Here is a 21,968-nt window from a genome sequence, read left to right as displayed (position 1 = left end):
GTAATCCCAGCACTTTGGGAGGCCGAGACGGGCGGATCACGAGGTCAGGAGATCGAGACCATCCTGGCTAACATGGTGAAACCCCGTCTCTACTAAAAAATACAAAAAACTAGCCGGGCGACATGGCGGGCGCCTGTAGTCCCAGCTGCTTGGGAGGCTGAGGCAGGAGAATGGCGTAAACCCAGGAGGCGGAGCTTGCAGTGAGCTGAGACCCGGCCACTGCACTCCAGCCTGGCGGCAGAGCGAGACTCCGTCTCAAAAAAAAAAAAAAAAAAAAAAAAAAAAAAAAAATAAGTCCACTGAGCATAATTAGGTTAGGTTAACAAGTCAGTTTACATTATAGGAAGCTGGCAACATTTCACACCCAAAACTTGGGTCCTTCTGACCCGACATTTCCTTCACTGCTCTTTAGGAGAATCACCTTTGGTTGATTCTCTTAGGCAGACAGAATAAAGCTTTGAAATTGAAATGCTGGGGCCAAAATGAAACAGAAGACTCCACATCATCACTTTGGTTTCAGTAATTAGGGATGTTAACAAAATAAATTAAGGAAACACAAGGACTTATTTATGACTCTTATAGTCTCAACTTTTCCTAAAGACAACCCCAGCCCAAGATCACTGGGTGAACATTTTCTTGGGGGAGAAAAAAAAAAAAAAATCCCTATCCTACTACACTGGTTTGTGGAAACAGCCTCCTCCTCTCCTTGCACAACCCTTTCCTCTCCAACTAAGCTAAACCCATAAAACGGGGGCGTAGGGACATCGGGACACCAAAAGCAGCAGCAGCAGCCAGAGGGAGTTGAAACTGCATCTCAAAACAAGGGCGGCAGAGGGCAGCATTTACAGCAAGACTTTCTTACTCAAACTGTTTCAAGACAAGAGGGAGCAGCACACTTAAATATCCACACATTTCTTCATTTAAAAACATCACTTCTTTATTTCAAAGGAAAAATAAAAGACCCTCCCAACCCTGTCCAAAAAAACCCAATAATAATAATAACAATAATAAAAAATCCTATTAGAAACCATAAGGAAGCACTGAGAGTTTGAGTATTACATTCTTCAAGTATGCTGTTCGGATTTTTTATTTTTAGGTTGGTACCTATACACATATTAAAAAAACCTTAAAAGTGCGGCCAACAGATTTTACTTAAAATTAAGTATTTAGAGGGCTACTTAAAAATACTGTAGTAGGACTGTGCAGTGATCCTTTGGGTGATGATGCTTTCACTTTTGTATCCTAGTAAAGGTTAAGGGGCAGGTTCAAAAGTGATCATACTTCCAGGGTTAGCGTAAGTGGCCAACTTGGGTGAGAAAGCCAGGGAGATCCATGTGTTCTTCCACGGACAACGAAAATCCACCCCGAATCCAAAAATTCAGACATGGAATGTGGTAGGATTTCACAGTAAAGTTAGTCTGGGATAGGGAGAGGTGATGAGCCCAAGGCAGGGTGTTAGGTTTAACTGGTTTGCCCTAATTAGGTTTTCGCATATTTTTAGTGGGTTTTAGTGCAGTCCTTCAAGCCACAATTTAGATTGCCCTTCGGTGTGCTCCAGATTGTTGGTTCATATTAAAGGACTGTTTAAGATTTGCATCCCAAGGAAAATCATGCTACATAAAAATGATCCAAGATTTTCGCCCAAAAAACTTCTTGGATAAAATCTAAAAAATACTATTGCAATTGCGTCTCTTGAAGAAAAAAACATTATTCTAAATGTAAACAGATTCACTCAACTCTTTTGTTGTTGTAGAAAACTTCAGAGTAGGTAAGTTGCTGTCTAACTCTCTGCTGCATGCACTCGCCAGAGGGTAGGGAACAATACCTTCTGTGCCAGCATCATCTAGGGGATGAAAAGAACCGTTCCACATAGCTGAAGAGGGCGTCCCAGTGCTTCCAGAGAAAGGCAATGAAAACCACAAGGAATAAAGTGCTGAACGTCCTGTTGCGAGTCTTCATGAGGGGAACCACACAGTTGGCTACAGTGGAGACAAAGACCAAAAGGACTGCCATGACAGCCAGGAGGATATTGATGAGTTTGCCCAGAAGGTTCCGGGCAGTGGCATTCTCCAGCCCTTCTAGCTGCACCACCTGCTGCTGCTGCTGCTGCAGCTCCATCTTGGAGATGCGCGTCTGGCATGCCTCCAGGGCCTCCTGTGGGCCAGAACAGGGAAGAGTTAAGCCTTCTGCTCACAAGTAATCTGAGATGCTGACATGCCCCCTGGGCAAGCCAGATGCATCTTGAGCAATGCCAATGATTTTATAAATATGCTGAAGCCTTGAATGAATGGAAAAGTCTAGATGTATAACTCACTATTCAAGTGACTATTACTCCCCCAAATTGCCCTCCATTGCATTTCAGTGGGATGAATCACAGGAAGCAGTGGCCACACTTAACATTTATTTAGTCTAGAACATTTTAATGACAAGACCACAAATATATGCTCTTTTTTCATTGAAAATTAATCTAAGTTGCACAGAATATATTTGTTCAACATAAAAAAGTTCAAAGAGGATAGTCTCTCCTGACATTTCCTTCAATTCCAATCCCTGTCCCTGAAGCAATACTGTTTGTGTTCACCCTTTTATCTGTGTTTAAGTGTATACATATATGTGTCAAGGAAAAGATATGGAATTTTTATTTTTATTTCCTGTAAACTAAAAATAAAATCCTAAGCCCCCCAGCGGAATGAACGGACTCCCTCTTGGTCAAAGTGGACCCCAAAGAAACCTGAAAAAGTGAGTTCTTGGCAATGATGGGAAAGAGGCTGGACATGCCTCATTACATCCCCTCCCTTTTTGAGTTGCAGCACAAATGACCAACATTAATGTTAAAATAGAGATCATAAGACTGACAGAATGGACTCTTTGTGGCAGTAAGACACCAAATTATAAACAAGACCTAAGGCCATGCCAGACAAGGGTTAAATCTCACCCTACAAACCATAAAATCTCATCAGTTTTTCTTTTTTTTTTTTGAGACGGAGTCTTGCTCTGTCGCCCAGGCTGGAGTGCAGTGGCACGATCTCCACTCACTGCAAGCTCCGCCACCTCCTGAGTTCACGCCATTCTCCTGCCTCAGCCTCCCGAGAAGCTGGGACTACAGACACCCGCCACCACGCCTGGCTAATATCTTTTGTATTTCTAGTAGAGACAGGGTTTCACCGTGTTTGCCAGGATGGTCTGGATCTCCTGACCTCGTGATCCGCCCACCTCGGCCTCCCAAAGTGCTGGGATTACAGGCGTGAGCCACTGCGCCAGGCCATCTCATCAGTTTTTATTTTTATTTTATTTTATTTTATTTTTGAGACGGAGTCTTGCTCTGTCGCCCGGTCTGGAGTGCAGTGGCCGGATCTCAGCTCACTGCAAGCTCCGCCTCCCGGGTTTACGCCATTCTCCTGCCTCAGCCTCCCGAGTAGCTGGGACCACAGGCGCCCGCCACCTCGCCCGGCTAGTTTTTCGTATTTTTAGTAGAGACGGGGTTTCACCGTGTTAGCCAGGATGGTCTCGATCTCCTGACCTCGTGATCCGCCCGTCTCGGCCTCCCAAAGTGCTGGGATTACAGGCTTGAGCCACCGCGCCCGGCCACATCAGTTTTTAAAAAAATTAACTGGTATTAATGTGGCTTTCTTTCCAACCTGACTCGGGTATAGCATCACATGACAGACGGCAGACCCCATTAACTTAGGCATTCCTTTGTACTGACTTCAAGTCTTTACACAAAGCTTAACTCTTTCAACCAACTGCCAGCGAAAAAATTCCTAAAACCCACTATGACTTATTAGCCCCTACTTAGAGATGGCCCATCTTTTTGGGCCAAACCAATGTATAGTTTCCATGTATTGATTTAGGATTTTACTTACAATTCCTGTCTCCCTGAAATGTATAAAGCTAAACTAACCCAACTGCTTCGGGCATATTTTCTCAGGACCCCTTGAGACTGTGTTCCCCAGGCCATGGTTACTCATATCGGCTCAGAATAAACCTCTTTAAAATATTTTACAGGGGTTGGCTTTTCCAAACATGGAATAGTATCATACTATAGGAATCGATTCACAACTTGCTTTTTTTCATTCAACAGGGGTCTTGGTGATCTCTCCATGTCAATACACAGAATCTACCTCATTTTTTTTTACTGCTGCAGAGCATTTTATAGTATGGCTAGGCTATGTTATAATAGATGCAGCTAGTTCCCTCTTGGGGATTTTTAGGTTGTTTTCAACTTTTCCACTATAACAATGATGCGGTGAACATTCTTTGAACATGCTTCCTTATACACACTACCTGGTGTTTTCTAAGTCAAGTCAATCCCTGACATCAGTGGAAAGGGATCTCCGATCTGCCTTCTTAAGGGCACACTCTCCTTTAGGTTGATCCTCTGTAAAGAGGACACTATGCCCACACACTAGACCAAACATTAAAAGTGTCTATTTTTGCTATTTTTTTTGAGATGGAGTCTCGCTCTGTCGCCCAGGCTAGAGTACAGTGGCACGATGTCAGCTCACTGCCAGCTCCACCTCCCGGGTTCACACCATTCTCCTGCCTCAGCCTCGCGAGTAGCTGGGACTACAGGTGCCCGCCAACACGCCTGGCTAATTTTTGTATTTTTAGTAGCGACGGGGTTTCACCAGGATGGTCTTGATCTCCTGACCTCGTGATCTGCCTGCCTCGGCCTCCCAAAGTGCTGGGATTACAGGCGTGAGCCACCGCTCCTGGCCTGTTCTTGCTATTTTTTAACTTTATATTGTTTAATTTAAAAACCTATATTACCAAGACCTGATTGTATATTCTGTATCTCTCTCAATTACTAAAAAATACTTGAAAACAGTGTAAAATACTAATACATTAATGAAACGTTATTAGTAATGCAATAGTGACAAAGTGTTAATACATTAATGATTCCAATGTTTAGAACCACCAGTAACTAATAACAACTTCTTACAACATATGCAATTAGAATAAAGCTTCCATTTAACATATGCCTAATTCCCAATTAAAAAAAAAAAAAAGTGTCTGTTCTCCTCAAGGCCATGGCCTTCACCCATGAGTTTAAATTAATTCCAAAGTATTCAAGGGATAGAACCTATTTCCCTAGCTATGGTCAGATATCCTCCAAAGTTGGTTGGAGCCATGAGTTTTTCTGGTCTTGGTTTCAATGGGTCCTGGTTTCCTGGGATTTGAGGTAAGGCTTGGGTAACTTCAGACTGAAGCTAACTGCAGACAGACAATGGATGCTGTCCAGTCCAGAAGGATCTTACGGAAAAAATAATTAAAACATAAGCAGGGCCTGAAGAAGATGGCATCCGGGTAAATGATCTAGACATTCCCTTGATTCTTTTAGGCTGTTGTAATACAAGTTTTCTGGCCCACTTCCCTTCTCCAACACTAGCGTCTTTCAAAATGCTTTCATATGAAACCACTAAGAACTGTTCCCTTAGAAATACCTCCATATAGAAACAAGAAAAAATTAAATATTCTACTTCCTCATAGAATAAAACAGATGGGCGATTAGCCTTAATTAAACATGACTGCCTCATGGGTTATTCTTGTGAACTGTCAGGCAATGTGCCTAAATGAGATCTGGATTTGGCAGCTGGAATAAAAGCCCCCTTTCCCACACAAGAAGACAAGGGCAAAATGGCCCTAATACTTGTCAGAGCTGCTTTTGAAGCAGTAATGGACAAATAGGATTCATGTGGTTTTCCACACACTGAGACTACTGTGATCCTAAGAAACATTTCCCAAGTACCAAGCAGACATACCAACCCAAAATGGTATAAACTTTTGAGAAATGCACCTCAATCATTTTAAGAGTAAGTGTACTCTTATATAGTTGATATAAGCTTTTCTTTGTTCTCTACCTTCTCATCTTTTTTCCTTCTGCTGTTTTCCTTTTTTCTTTCTAACCCTACTGTATTTTGCATTTACACCTTTTCCTTCATACTAACCTGGATGTCCCGGGCCCGTTCATAGGACTGATATGCGATTTTTTCTTCCATGCTTGCCAGTTCCTGCTTCAAGTTCAAGATTTCATTCTGGTGGAGCTCTGTTAGGTCATTTAGCTGTTCTTCTAATCGTTCACATCTAAGGAGAAAAAAAAGGTTAGAATTTTATACATTCTGTGAATATTTTTCCTGGCATTATTTACATCCAATCCCTAAAACCCATTCTACAAAGGAATAAAAGCACAAAGAAATTGAGTGGCCTGGGTTAACAGGGTGTGCTAGTGGGTACAGCTCTTAGTCTCTGGAAAAGATAGCTTGTCTCAAGGCCAAATCACATAGCAACACGGCTGTTCCATAATCTTTTCAATGCACAGTATTTGCAGTGATGCCAGCAGCCCTGATTAGCTTTGAGCATAACCATAATATTGAGGCAGTCGTTAGGCTACTCTGAACAACATATGGGAGAGGCAAAAGCTAGGGTACAATTAAGCAAGCCTCATGAAAAGATAACACACCAATGGAAACCAACCTTCTGGCAGTCACTAGTAGCTTATTCCAGAACTGACCAGCTCACTCACCTGGATGTTTGTGATTCAGAGCCCTAGAATGCCAGAGCCAGAGGGGTCCATCATCCCCATGGCCAAGCACAAGTGTCTGGGGCATTTCTGTCAATAAATATTTACTGAGAGCCTGCTATGTACCAGGCATATTCAAAGTACTAAGAATATTGTGGTAAGCAAGACAGAGTGCCTGCCCTCAGGAGTTTGTACTCTAAGGAGTCGGGGAGGCAAGATGATTTCCCATATGGAGAAGTAAAACAAAGAAGATCAATAGGGGTATAAGACAGAGTGCCTGAAGGCTGATGAAGCTGGAATGGTCAAGGAAGGTCTCTCCCCTATTCAATTCTATTAAACTATGAAGGCTGAAACTTGAGTGATACAAACAGAGCCTTGTTGAAATGTTGAGGGAAGAATGTCTTAAGCAGAGGAAATAGCAGGTATAAGGTTTTTAAGATGGGAATTAGCTTGGCATGTCTGAGGATTAGAAAGTAGGTCAGTGTGGCTGGGAGAATAAAAAGGAGGTAGGGTTCCTTGGGAGTAGGAATTATTTTATTCATACTGTATCTCTAGCACTTAGGATGGCATAAGGGAAGGTTTAGTAATCTACATAAAGATGGAACCTGGACACGGCATCTAAGGAGAGGCAGGATTAGAAAAGTTTTTTTGCTTTTTTTTTGAGATGGAGTCACGCTCTTGTTGCCCAGGCTGAAGTGCAGTGGCGCAGTCTTGGCTCACTGCAACCTCCGCCTCCTGGGTTCAAGTGATTCTCCTGCCTCAGCTTCCTCAGCAGCTGGGATTACAGGTGCCCACCACCACACCCAGCTAATTTTTGTACTTTTAGTAGAGATGGGGTTTTGCCATGTTGGCCAAGCTGGTCTCAAACTCCTGACCTCAGATGATCTGCCCACCTTGGCTTCCCAAAGCGCTGGGATTACAGGCGTGAGCCACCATGCCCAGCCTAGAAAAGGTTTAAGGGATGAGATCAGAGATTCTAGGTGGAAAAATAAATGTGAGTAAAGGTCTGGAGAGAAATGGATGATAAATGTACAGAATAACTAGAATAGTGCATCTATGTTGGAGGAAGAAAAGAGAAATCTGGAAGATCCGAAGAGCTGGGATTCTAGAATAGATAGTAAATGAGCCCAAAGCAGACTACTGAGTAGAGGAGTCACAAGATGAACATGTGTTTTTAGGAAAACGAGTCTTCTCATAGTGGTGAAGAAGACCAACTGGGGTAGGTTGTATGTGGAGTCCCAGGAACTAAACAGCTAAGTAGGTAGGAGAAAGGTTGAAGACTCCACTTTTAAAAACAATAGAAACAGAGAGTAAAAGAAAGGGAAGAATAAACATATGTCTTAGCTTCTGGTGTGTAGAATGGAAACCTCTGTCAGGCAGAGGGCAGCTGGGTAGCTCTCATCCCAACAGGGAATGTATTACCACTCAGGTAGCATTTAACACCAGCATGTGAGTCTCAAGGGACTTCGTACTAAAAGAATAAAAATGCCAGAACAAACTCACACATCTAAAACTATCTCCTTTCTTTCTTCTTTTTAATCACATCTATAATATGTAAACAAACTTTTAAGGAATATAATAAATTTCTCTGTTTAAGGTAATTTTTATGTTGCAGCATCATAAACATTCTCCCTCCCAATAATTATGCAATAAACAACAATATCCTAAACTCCATTGCTTTTCTAAGAAACAAGGATTTTTTTAAAAGGCATCATCTCACCCTTCTTACGATGTTACTAAACTCTATTTAGTTCTTCTTTATCCTTTATAGGAATCTCTATACTGCCTTCTTTTATGCTGAAACTCTTCCTGTTACTGAAGTGACTGAACAGGTTAATGAGAAAGCAGTCCTACCTTTGATGACTAACTAGGGCCAAAGTTCTCTGTGACTCTGCCTTTTCCTTTCATCTGCTGCCCAGGGTATGTACTCAGAAACAGGTCCCATCTCTAGAATTGATTTTCCACCAAAATTTAAGTTCACAAAACGCTGTAAGATTTTGTTAACATATTGTCTTTTCGTGACTGTCCTATGTTAGCCTACTCTTCTGTGGTGTTTTTGGTGTTTGATAATTTCATCATTCTCTCTCTTTACCAGAAAGGGGCAGGAGACTTTTTTAAAGCCACATTCCAAAGTGCTGGTCTCTTGGGATTTAAGGGAAAGGTTATATCTGGCAGGAAATTACTCTCCTAAACTAAGGACTGTTGGGTAGCAGGGAGGGGAGCAGGGTGGTGGTCACCAGCCTATATCCTGATAAAAGCAGACACGTGGGATCTCTGCATGTGTCCCATAGGCTACCACACAACCTCTTAGCCTACAAATTTCAGGCTTCTTAGGAATCTTATTTGATATTAAACATGGCTCATACATACCAGTAGAACAGATTAAAAAATAGCAGCAGCAGCAACAGTTTAATCAGTGCTTACTATGCAAATTCATTTCAACAACCCCAAGAGGGTAGAAGGTATTATCTGCATTTTATAGATGAGGAAACAGAAGCTCAGAGAAGTTCTAAAGTGAATTGCCCAAGGGCACATAAATATTAAGGAGGGCAGCAAGGATTTGAATCCAGTTTTGACTTTAAAATCCAAGTTCTTAAACTTTACCATGTGATGCCATTTTGAAACTCTAGAAACCCAGATCAACTAACTCTCCTCATAAGTAAGAAATCGGAGTCAGAGTGCTAGCAATCCAAATCACTTAGCCAAAGGGAGCTGGAAAGAACTACACTGATGTGATGGTTTGGAGTTTGATGTCAAAGTGGAGCTGATGGGAGAAGGAGGAGTGTAATAAAAAATTATGAACCTATAATTAAAAAGGTAAGAGTTGGTGAGGGCATGGAGAAATCTAAACCCTCATGTACTGCTGTTGGGAATGGAAAATGGTATAACTGCTCAGCAGAACAGTTTGGCACCTCCTCAAAAAGTTAACAGTTACCTTATGACTCAGCAATTCTACCCCAGATATAACTGAAAAGAAATGAAAACTTATTTCTATACAAAACCTTGTACACGAATGTTCATACCAGCATTAATCATCATTGCCAAAAAGTATAAACAACCCAAATGTATATGAGCGTACAACAATATATCATCTTGGCTGTTCACAAGTCAAGTATCAATATTATGTACCCTAATCTGCTTATCACTTGCCACCTGGCAAGTTTCTGTTTACTTTGGTCCTTTCTCCTTCAACTGATGGATGCTCACAGAAACATTAGGACATAAAGCACAAATGTGAATGCAGTTTTGCTTTTCACTATATATATGCATATGAGACTCCTGATCCCTAGGCAAAACTACAAAATAGGCTGACTTATGCCTTCACTCCCCCAACATGGACTTCCTTCCTACTGCAGAAACAGTTCACAGGAGCAGGAAGGCTGTTGTGATCCTTTCCTCCTCTTCTTACCTGACCTTTTATAATATACAGACACTCTTTATGATGGGGTTACTCCCTGAAAACAGTATTTCCCATTTATGATGGGCTTAAATCAAACCATTGTTAGCCAGGGACTGTCTGTACAACAACATGTATGTCACCCTAGCAAGAATAATTCCCAGGACTGGGGCCTGAGATATTCTCTAGCAGCAGCCTGTGGGCTCTGACTTGGCCTTGGCCTTATCTGCCTGGCCTTTTTTGTCCAGACCCAGTATGAAGACAGCAGAATACAAGGCATACTTATCTTTACAAATAGCATGAGGCAAGAAAGAGGTAAAACACAGCAGACTGAATTCAAAATTTTTTTTTGTTTTTGTTTTTTTTTTTTTTGAGACGGAGTCTCGCTCTGTCACCCGGGCTGGAGTGCAGTGGCCGGATCTCAGCTCACTGCAAGCTCCGCCTCCGGGGTTTACGCCATTCTCCTGCCTCAGCCTCCCGAGTAGCTGGGACTACAGGCGCCCGCTACCTCGCCCGGCTAGTTTTTTGTATTTTTTAGTAGAGACGGGGTTTCACCGTGTTAGCCAGGATGGTCTCGATCTCCTGACCTCGTGATCCGCCCGTCTCGGCCTCCCAAAGTGCTGGGATTACAGGCTTGAGCCACCGCGCCCGGCCTTTTTTTTTTTTTGAGACGGAGTCTCGCTGTGTCGCCCAGGCTGGAGTGCAGTGGCCGGACCTCAGCTCACTGCAAGCTCCGCCTCCCGGGTTTACGCCATTCTCCTGCCTCAGCCTCCCGAGTAGCTGGGACTACAGGCGCCCGCCACCATGCCCGGCTAGTTTTTTGTATTTTTTAGTAGAGACGGGGTTTCACTGTGTTAGCCAGGATGGTCTCGATCTCCTGACCTCGTGATCCGCCCGTCTCGGCCTCCCAAAGTGCTGGGATTACAGGCTTGAGCCACTGCGCCCGGCCTCAAAATGATCTTGACAGATTCAAGTGCAGCCAAGACTTTACCAGGGATTAATTCTACAGAAATAGGGAACTACTTACTACTGCTGAATTCAGGTATCAGAGGTCATGTAATGAGGGGGTAGCTTGTTCTTTGTAACTCCATAGAACTAAGGAGTAAGTCTTACAAATAGTTTGGTCTTTAGTTCAGTTTTAGAAAGAACTTTCTAATAGTGGTGTCTAACAATGAAAAAAACTATCTTAGAAAATGAGACCCTGCTACCAGAGATATTCAAGGAGAGAGGCTGCTTGTCAGGGATGTTGCGGAAATAAATCCTCTACTAAAAGAGATTTAACTAGACCTCTGAGATCTTTTCTAACGCCTAGAGTTTGATTCTTTGTAGTCAGGGAACCTGTTTTCCTTTTTTTTTTTAAAGAAATGGGGTCTTGCTCTATCACCCAGGGTGGAGTGCAGTGGTGCAATCATGGCTCACTGCAGCCTCAAATTCCTGAGCTCAAGGGATCCTCCCACCTCATCCTTCTGAGTAGCTGGGACTACTGACATGCACCACCAAGCCTGGCGTGCTCTCTCTCTCTCTCTCTCTCTCTCTATATATATATATATTTTTTTTCCAGAGACAAGGTCTCACTATGTTGCCCAGGCTGGTCTTGAACTCCTGAGCTCAAGCAATCCTCCTGCCTCAGCTTCCCTAAGTGCTGAGACTACACGTGTGGGGCACCACACCTGGCTATTTTCATCTTTCAAACTATAGATACTTTAAATGCTTGTGGTATATTTGCCTTCACAACATATTGATTTTAACAACAATAAAGGGAGGTAAGGAGGTATACAAAATAGTGGTAATTTAAGAGCTATGTAAAATCAGGTGTGAAATATTGGGATTAATTTGGTATGTGAGCTGGTGAGGAATATATATGAATCAGAGAGTACCTGCAAAAGTCCTTAGCACTTATTCCCAACATTTTGTTTTTTGAGACAGAGTCTCGCTCTGTGGCCCAAGCTGGAGTGCAGTGGTGCAATCTTGGCTCACTGCAATCTCTGCCTTGCGGGGTCAAGCAATTCTCTGCCTCAGCCTCCTGAGTAGCAGGGATTACAGGTGCCCGCCATCATGCCCGGCTAATTTTTGTATTTTTAGTAGAGATGGGGTTTCACCATCTTGCCAAGGCTGGTCTTGAACTCCTGACCTCGTGGTCCACCCACCTCGCCCTCCCAAATTGCTGGGATTACAGGCATGAGTCACTGCGTCCGGCTATTCCCAACACTTTTGAACCTTACTATAAACCAATGTTTATCATAAGAAGGTAGCAAACATGTCAAAGATTCTGGAAGTCATTTTCAAATTGGATTTTGGTTCATCCCATATTATGCCTAGAGGTGCTGCATCTTCACTCCTGCCATTTTGCACCTAGAAATGTTTTCATAATGCAGTTTGTACCAGCTAATACATCTGCTCAGTCCAGGTTTTGGATTAAAATCCCAGCTCTGCAACTCACTAGCCTGGTTGACCCTTTTCATCCTCTATAAAAAGGAAATCTACCTACTCCAAAGGGCAATTGCAAAGATTAAAGGAGAAGACAGACATCAAATACCTGGCACAGAAGAGGTGCTCTGTGAGATAGATATATCACAAATATACATCTGGTTTCATTTTTCCCTTTTATGATTCTCCTAGTTCTCCCCAATAATCCCTAGTGGGGTAGTTCAGAAAGATTGCTTGCTGACTGCCACATAGTCTTACTCCACTGTTCAGATTCCCACTTCTGACTTTTTTCTCTAAGCCTTTTTTCTTGTTGTTTGATACAGGGTTTTTTCTCTATCACCCAGGCTGGAGTGCAGTGGCGTGATCATGGCTCATTGTGGTCTCAATCTCCCAGGCTCTAGTGACCTTTCCACCTCAGCCTCCCAAGCAGCTGGGACTACAGGTATGTGCCTCCACGCCCGGTTAATTTTGTTTTTGTATTTTTTGTAGAGACGGGGTTTTGCCATGTTGCCCGGGCTCGTCTTGAATTCCTGGACTCAAGTGATCATCCCGCCTTGGGCTCCCAAAGTGTTGGGAATACAGGCATGAGCCATTGTCCATGGCCTTAAGCCTCCATTTCTTTATGTCCACTTTCTCAATTTTATATATTTTGACATTTTCACTGTTTCCAGTATATGATGTTTTTCCTATGACATCACAGAAATGGGTTTACTGGGCACACACTCCATCCTCCTCAATCCTAGATACAAGCCTCTCTTACTTTTTATTTCATACATCTAGGTTCCTGCCATTTCCCTGGCTCAAGTTTGCCAGATAATTCAAATAGTTCCATGCACTGGCCTGTTCCAAACTTTCCTTTGTATTGGTAAAACTATCCTACCTATGTATGTGTGTGAGGAAAGGTGTCTCAAGTAATTTTTATTTTTTTATGTTAGAGATAGAGTCTCACTATGTTGTCCATGCTGGAGTACAGTGGTTATTCAGAGGCATAATCATGGTACACTGCAGCTTCAAACTCCTGGGCTCAAGTGATCCTCCCATCTCAGCCTCCTAAGTAGCTGGGACTACAGACCTGTGCCACTGTGCCCAGCTCAAGTAAATTTTATCTAATTTTTTCAAATCTCCAGAAAGTTATATAGAAACTGCTAATCCTCATCATGCTGTTACAGAAAATAAAGTCCTTTAGAGGTTGAACAATTTATTCAGTTACATGGGAAATTAACAGCAAGTTCTCCTCAAGCTGAGTCTTCCCAAATAAGAAAATATAACTATTGTTCCCAGAGATAACGTTTTGTTAGCAAGTAGCTAAATAGCAAAGCAGCATTTGGATAAGTAGAATGATCTCAGCAGATGAAACAGGCAAACATGGAGATCAATCTGGGCAACATAGCAAAACCCTGCCTTTACAAAAAATACAAAAATTAGCTGGGCATGGTGGCATGTACTTGCAGTCCCAGCTACTCAGGAGGCTGAGGTGGGAGGATCACTTGAGCCCAAGAGGTCAAGGCTGCAGTGAGCCGAGACTGTGTCACTGCCCTCCAGTCTGGGTGACTGAGCAAGACCCTGTCTCAAACGAACAGCAAAACTCACAAACAAAAACAGGAGGCCCAAAAGGATGCAGCGACTCCCTAGCTAGTAGTGAGGTTTAGTAAGCATCTGAACCAATTGGCTCGTGCCTGTTATTAGATTATTGTCTTTGAAAAAATTTTTCTACTGGGCAAATTGCTTGACCTCAGGAGTTTGAGACCAGCTTGGGCAACACGGTGAAACCCTGTCTCTACTAAAAATACAAAAAAAATCAGGTTGGTGTGGTGGCATGCGCCTGTAGTCCCAGCTACTCGGGAGGCTGAGGTGAGAGGACTGCTTCAGCATGGAAGGCAGAGGTTGCAGTGAGCTGAGATTGTGCCACTGCACTCCAGCCTGGGTCACAGAGTAAGACCCTGTCTCAAAGAGAAGACAAAAAATTCTGTATTGTTAATCAAATGCAAATAACCAAAGGAAAAAAACACCTGTATTCTAGTTCCCACTGACTTCCCACTATCCCCATTACTAATTTAATAATCTTCTTGTAATAGTTTATTTTCTAGTGTTTACTTCCTTTCTAAATTCTAAAATGGAGAAACCAGGTATAAACACCTCTATCTTCTCATTAAATATTAACACCAAATCAAAGAGTGAGGGGGGGGGAAAGGGAAGATATATGTTTTATAGACTTTCATATGTGAAAGTCTTGGGTTTTTTTTAAACCAAGAACTCTGCTTTAAGGAATTTTAACCCCTTTACAGGATGCTAACTACAACTCTCCAGACACAAAGCTGGGCAGGGGAGATGGTGGGTGGGTGGGAAGTTCTTAATCATACAAGTACAGTCATGCCTCACTTAATGATGAGGACACATCTTGAGAAATGAGTTATTAGGTTATTTCATCACTGTGTGAACACCATACAGTGTACTTACACAAATCTAGATAGTACAGCCTATGATACAGTTAGGCTGTATGGTACAGTCAATTGTTCCTAGGCTACAAAGCTGTACAGCAGGTTACTGTACCATAGGCAACTGTAGACAACTGTAATACAATAGTGTTTGTGTATCTAGACATATCTAAACATAGAAAAGGCACAGTAAAAATACGGCATTACAGGCTTGGTAGTGTGCGCCTGTAATCTCAGCTGCTTGGAGGCTGAGGCACGAGAATTGCTTGAAACCGTGAGGCAGAGGTTTCAGTGAGCCGAGATTGCACCACTGCACTCCAGCCTGGGCAGCAGTGAGATTCCGTCTCAAAAAAAAAAAAAAACAAAACAAAAACAGCATTATAAACTTACAAAACAACTGTCTTATATGCTGTTAATCAAAATGTCATTATTCAGCACATGTGATTTTGGCTGGTAAATGATGTTCATGCACCTCAGCTTGGATTACAAGTAGCATGAGATTAATAATCTTATTTTAAGGATTTTAACTCAAGGTCCTTCCTAAATTGTTACAACCCAAAGAAAACCTGGACACTTAAATATGGCATGAGCTTAACTATTAGCAAACAGAAAGCCTTTGCACTGTAGAATTATTTTTTCTAAAAGCAAGTATCGTATTTTGGTAGATGAAGTTCATCCCCCACTGGAAGCAAAACCTGTTCTATCTACAAAGTATTAAACACATCAAGATTTTGTTGTAGGTAAATAATTCATAAATAAATACTAAACTTGAAAGTGTTTTGGGCACTAGATCAACACAGTAGTCACCTTCCTAGATCAGAGATAAGCCAGTGGCCCTTTGTGTCAAATAACTGATGAATGGGAGCCTGGGTGAGTGCACAGCCTGGGAATGCTTTGACCTAAAGCATTCCTCTTTGGGTGTGGCTCAAAAGTTTGGAGCCTCTGAGAACCAACGTGCTTCCCTAGTTCAGCAATAGGTCACTAGCGCAGGATGGCTGAAGAAACTTGTAGAGCAGGTATTGAGAGAAACAGGAAGAACCAGTCCCAGGAAAAACATCCACAGGCAACTATGGGAGAAGAATGGACTGTTTCCCAAATGCATACCAGAGACCCAAAAGAGCTTCTGCCAGTGTTTAATCAGAGTAGACAGACACAGCTGGGGTAGGGAGTATGCCTTGTGGTGGGGGTTTGAATAGATTCCTAGCTGAATTGGGGAGAGTGGATTTTTTTCTCCTTACCTTTTGTTACCTTTTTTTGTGTTGAAGCCTGAGAAGAGGCTAAAAAACACGGAACTAGCCTTCAGCTGAAAAGGGGAAAAGATATCAGTCCCCCGCAATATTTCAAGGGTGGGCAATGAATTATCTTAAAGAACACAGTAAATATCTAAATAATACAGGGAATAAATAAAAACTAGAGGGGCTTTCTGGGCAACTTGCAGACTTGGTAATGACAGCTTTCTAACACTCTGGCACAACCTAGATCTTTGTATTCCTCTAGAAAAAATGGAGGAGGAGGGAGCATTTGTTGAGCTCCTACTCTAAACCAAACATCACACTAGGTACTTCCATATATGTTATCTCCTTTAATAATTTCAACAAGCATGTACAATAAATCTCATTATGTTTTTACAAAGGGAGAAACTGAGGCTCAGATGAGTTATGTCATCTACTCAGAGCTGGCAAGCAAATTCAAGTTTGCCCACTCCAAGGAATTAATTAATTAATTAATCCCCTCCATTTCTCTTTAGTGGCTAAACTGGGATGAGCTCACCCATAAATCTCTTTTATGGAAGATTGTATATATCATAAGAATATCTCCTAATTGGGATTTTGCTTCTCTTATAAATGAAGGGCTAATTTGATTCAGTATCCTCAGTTTCTATTTCAAACTTGTTGTCCAAATCTAGCCTACATATCCTCTGGAGGTTCTCAGATCACTTTTCAGTTGACAGGTGTCACATGTAGAATAAAGGGGCTAAAACAGCTACCTCTGAGCATACACCTGTCTTATGTCCAATGATGGTCAAATCAACTAAAATTATATTTAAACAACCATTTGTTTAGTTAGAACTTTAATAGCCTGTGCCTAATTGGGTCAGCCTAGTTACTAACTGTTCTACTGCATGTGAAGACTGCTCAGGGTGACTGTCTCCTTCTGTATTTTTGCTCTTATGACTCAGTGCAATTTAAAATATCCCTGGGTTTAATACAAACATTCTCAGAAGCCGATTTCCAAAGGACAGTAATCCCCTTCAAATACAAGCTTTCAAAATGGCATTAATGCTCATCAACACCTGGGGGGTTTTTAGCCTGCCCTACATGACACTGCTTTATACAGGTTACAGTAGCTCAGTAGGATTCCAGGCCAGATCCCCTAAGAAAAAAACTACCAAAGAAACCAGCAAAATTCTCAATTAATGTTTTCCTGTCTCTTATTTTCAGTACATTTTGCCACAGCTGAACTTTTTCTTTCGGTAGCCCATTAATATATTGACACTCACTACAGGAACAGAACTAATCCTCAGTTTCTAGCAGCAAATTAAATACATGTAAAACCATTTTACTGTGTGGCCTGGCAAAAGTCACTTTATCTTTCTGAGCTTCAGTGTTCTCATCTGTAAATGAGATTAATCTAGATATCTAAGGGTCCCTTCTACTTCTGAAGTACTATGAGCCCAGCTGCCACTAACAAACATGGGATGAAGAAACTAACTGGACAAGAATCTGAAGTCAGCACAGGTCTCATCACTTAAAAAAATTTCTAAACCTTGTCTCCTGCCTTCCCCAAATACATGATCTCATTCATAACTGAATGCACAATGGTAAAACTCAATACCTAGTCACTAGTCAAAGGTTGAGGTGGAGTTCAGATCCAAGCTCTGCTACAATGGCTTCCTGGGCTAAGTGCAAGTGGGCAATGAAAAAATACTGTGTTAGTCATGGTTACAATTATGTGGGTGAAGAGAGAGAGAGACTGTGCTTGCTCTGTAGGCTTTGGAATTCTTCTGATTATTCCAGAGTTAAGTGGATGGTCTTGGGCAACTATCTTCACCTGGAGCTACTCACTTGGGTAGACAGCAATGGAAACACATTAAGCGAAGGACATTATTGAGAAGGGACTCTGAGAAGGGGAAATAATATCTGGAGTAGGAGTAGGGATTTCCTTAAGAAGGTTTCACCTATTTATTTACACTGCTGTAGTGGCCTAGGAAACTTTCCAGAGCTTCCATATTCATAGAATTTTTATAAAATATGTTAAAAACAGTGACTCAACTTTTAGTAAACATTTACTTCAACCTGGGATAGGCCTAATACCCAATGCATCTAATGCTTCAGAGAGCTAGACTTTCAACCACATAGATTTCAGGATGGAGCTCTGAAAAAAAATCATCCTGGTATGAAAATAACACTGAATTTGAAGTCAGACAAAACTGGGGTTTGAATCTTGGCTTTACCACTTACTGAGTGACCTCTGGCAACCTTTAAAACCCTACTGAGCTTCAATTTCCTCATCTTTAAAATGGGAATAATATAATTTACCCATAGGGCCTACTGTGAGGATTGGCAAATGTACGTAAAGCATCTAGCACTAGGCACATCACAGGAGTTTAATACTGTTAGTGGTAGTGGACTTGTCACCATCATCATCAAATAACAAACAGCAACACTGTGCATGGCCTCCCTCTCATCAACTCAGATACTAGTAAAATAAACCAAAGTGTAGAAAAAAATGTATCTTGAGCATCCATGCATGCATTAACTGGTTCTTGGTCACAGAAGGATCTGTGAAGTCCATCCACAGCCTACTTTCTTCCTACACAAAAAGCAAAGCCTGTAACAGAGTAGAAGTAGAATTAGTAAAGAAAGGCTGCTGCCAGCAGCTCACTAACAGCGTGATGAAGAAATGGAAAGGAGAAAAAACTATAAAAAAAGCAAACAAACTAAGAAAAGCCTAGGGCCATTTACTGTAGAGGCACATAAATGGACAGCTTCAGTAACCTGAGAGTATCACTCTAAGCTGAATACTACTGTATCTAAGCTCTTTCCATTAAGTTAGATTCAGTGTACTTTGTAATTAAGGCAGAGAAATTTCCCCAGAATGCTTAAAATGTGAAAATTTCAGTGCCTAAAATAGGTTTCTGGCTGGGCATGGTGGCTCATGTCTGTAATCCCAGCATTTTGGGAGGCTGAAGTGGGTAGATCACCTGAGGTCAGGAGTTTGAGACCAGCCTGGCCAACAATGGTGAAACCCCCACCTCTATTAAAAATACAAAAAATTAGTTGAGTCTGGTGGCAGACACCTGTCCTGTAATCCCAGCTACCGGGGAGGCTAAGGCAGGAGAACCAGGAGGCGGAGGTTGCAGCAAGCCAAGATCGTACCACTGCACTCCAGCCTGGGAAACAAGAGTGAAATTCTGTCTCCAAAAACAAAAAAAAAAAAAAGAAAGAAAGAAAATATATTTCAAAGCCAGGCATGGTGGCATGCACTTGCAGTCCCAGCTACTAAGGAGGCTGAGGTGGAAGTATTGCTTGAGCCCAGGAGTTCAAGACCAGCAGGGCAACATAACAAGACCCTGACCCTTTTCTTTTTTTTTTTGAGACAGAGTCTTACTCTGTCACCCAGGATGGAGTGCAGTGGTGTTATCTCAGCTCACTGCAACCTCCACCTCCTGGATTCAAGCAATTCTCCTGTCTCAGCCTCCCCAGTAGCTGGGACTACAGGTGCGTGCCACCATGCCTGGCTAATTTTTTTTGTATTTTTAGTAGAGACGGGGTTTCACCGTGTTAGCCAGGATGGTCTTGATCTTCTGATCTCGTGATCCACCCACCTCAGCCTCCCAAAGTGCTGGGATTACAGGTGTAAGCCACTGCGCCTGGCCAGCAAGACCCTGACTCTTAAAAAAAAAAAAAAAAAAGACTTCAATTTGTAGAAAAATTGTATTTATGTGAAAGCATTCAAAAATCAACAAAATTAGATGAACATGTTTACTGTATAAAGCCATATATAATGGAGGGGAAATCTCTATCTGCTTTATACAGGGAATTACTGGAACAACAAAAACAGAGTAAAATAGTTATGACTTTTCCACTCCCTTTCTTGGGGAAAAAAAGGGATTTCTTTCTTCAAGATTATGTTTTAAGGAAAAACCATTCTAAAGCTGAAATGGAAAAACAAAACAAGTCAGATTACATATTATGTCTTCTCCTTGCCCCCTGGTTTTAACTCTCTTTTTGAAAATTCAAGTTTTCTTTATTCTGTCTTCATTCCATAAAACTAGTCATTTACCTACTAGGAAGAATCCGAAGTGCAATGAAAGAAATGCACAGCTCATTACCTCCTAAGTGGCTTGAACTTAATTCTTCTAATGAGGTGTTAATGAGCAGCTAATGTTCTGTTCTATTATGTCTCTGACTTACACTAAATGGATTCAAAGGTGGCTCCTGAGAGACCTGTTTCTGATTTTCTCGTATCTTGACTTTCTACATCTTGACATGAAGCGGTAACAAGCTCTATATGAATTTTAAGCTCTGGGGCAATTTAAAAACTGCAAGGTATCCACTCAAAATTGAGGAGGTGGCGGGGTATGGTGACTCATACCTGTAATCCCAGCACTTTGGGAGGCCAAGGAAGGCAGATCACTGGAGTCCTGGAGCCCAGGAGTTCAAGACCAGCTTGGGCAATATAGTGAGACCTTGTCTCTACAAAAAAATTAAAAAACGAGCCAAGCATGGTGGTTCACACCTGTAGTCCCAGCTACTCAGGAGGTTGAGATGGGAGGATCACTTGAACCCAGGAGGTGGAGGCTGCAGTGAGCCAAGATCACGCCACTGCACTCCAGCATGGGCAATAAATTGAGACCCTGTCTCAAAACCAATCTACAACAAAAACAAAACAGAGGAGTCAAAGTACGCAGTTTGTGTGGTTTAAAAAAATTTTTTAACTGACTGTGGAATGTCTTCATGTTCTAAGTGGGGTTAACAGCAGCTGTTCCCCTAACATCAGTAGAGCACTATGGGGCCAGGCACTGAGCTATGTGCTTTAACCAAATAATTTCACTTTAATGTCACAATAATCTTATAAAGAACGATTACTATTTCTATGTTATGGATGGGTATACCAAGACTTAGAGAACTGAAGAAACTTGCCCAGGTTTCCAAGGTTAGTAAGTGGAAGAACTGGAATTTGAACTTGGGAGTTAGGTTTAATACGGTACAAAGAACCAGTGTTTTACTTTTAGAGTCCACTTGAATATCTGTTATATCACTTATTGAGTAAGACACTGTCTTCTCAGTATACTAAAGAATTTATTTTTATTTGACACGGAGTTTTACGCTTGTTGCCCAGGCTGGAGTATGATGGCACGATCTCGGGTCACTGCAACCTCTGCCTCCTGGGTTCAAGTGATTCTCCTGTCTCAGCCTCCTGAGTAGCTGGGATTACAGGCATGCGCCACTATGCCCAGCTAATTTTGTATTTTTAGTAGAGATAAGGTTTCTCCATGTTGGTCAGGCTGGTCTCGAGCTTCTGACCTTGGGTGATCCACCCTCCTCAGCCTCCCAAACTGCTGGGATTACAGGCATGAGCCGCTGCGTCCTGCCATACTAAAGAATTTATAAAACACTTAAATGAAAATAGTAATGTACAGTATTTGCTTTTAGAACTTTATTTCTCCCTCCCACACTCACTTCTCTGGTCTTCTCCCTTGAAGTCTTTTTTTTTTTTTTGAGACAGAGTCTCGCTCTGTCGCCCAGGCTGGAGTGCAGTGGCCGGATCTCAGCTCACTGCAAGCTCCGCCTCCCGGGTCTAGGCCATTCTCCTGCCTCAGCCTCCCGAGTAGCTGGGACTACAGGCGCCCGCCACCTCGCCCGGCTAGTTTTTTGTATTTTTTTAGTAGAGACGGGGTTTCACCATGTTAGCCAGGATGGTCTCGATCTCCCGACCTTGTGATCCGCCCGTCTCGGCCTCCCAAAGTGCTGGGATTACAGGCTTGAGCCACCGTGCCCGGCCTCTCCCTTGAAGTCTTAAGTTAGAACTGAAGAACAGAAGAGTAAGAAAAGAGGCAGGTTGAATTACTGATTAGCGTTTTCACCATCTGAAAAGAACGTGCTGCTGTAACTCTTCTTAGAGATAATTTATACATGTGAACAATTTGTTTCAGACCCTAAGATTACCTTATAAAAGCAAACTT

At 42.1% G+C, this 21,968-nt stretch overlaps 1 protein-coding gene across 9 annotated transcripts in view; it reads right to left on the bottom strand.

The window, feature by feature from the left end:
• Positions 1–915: 915 nt before the first annotated feature.
• TMCC1 (transmembrane and coiled-coil domain family 1) overlaps positions 916–21,968 on the bottom strand; it is a 249,804-nt gene continuing 228,751 nt past the window's right edge. For 8 of the 9 annotated variants that reach the window (XM_033210825.1, XM_033210824.1, XM_033210823.1 and 5 more), the window contains 2 exons: positions 5,949–6,084; positions 916–2,154 (listed from right to left, as the gene is read on the bottom strand). In XM_033210825.1, the coding sequence (XP_033066716.1) occupies positions 1,840–2,154; positions 5,949–6,084 (451 nt within the window). In that variant the 3' untranslated portion in view covers positions 916–1,839. The remainder of the gene's footprint in view (positions 2,155–5,948; positions 6,085–21,968) is intronic. The other variant, XM_033210827.1, reaches the window with a different exon arrangement.

The sequence above is a fragment of the Trachypithecus francoisi genome, unplaced genomic scaffold (genome assembly GCF_009764315.1).
Source record: "Trachypithecus francoisi isolate TF-2019V2 unplaced genomic scaffold, Tfra_2.0 Lachesis_group0, whole genome shotgun sequence".
Classification (NCBI taxonomy): domain Eukaryota; kingdom Metazoa; phylum Chordata; class Mammalia; order Primates; family Cercopithecidae; genus Trachypithecus; species Trachypithecus francoisi.
This window is presented reverse-complemented; position numbering and strand designations above follow the sequence as displayed.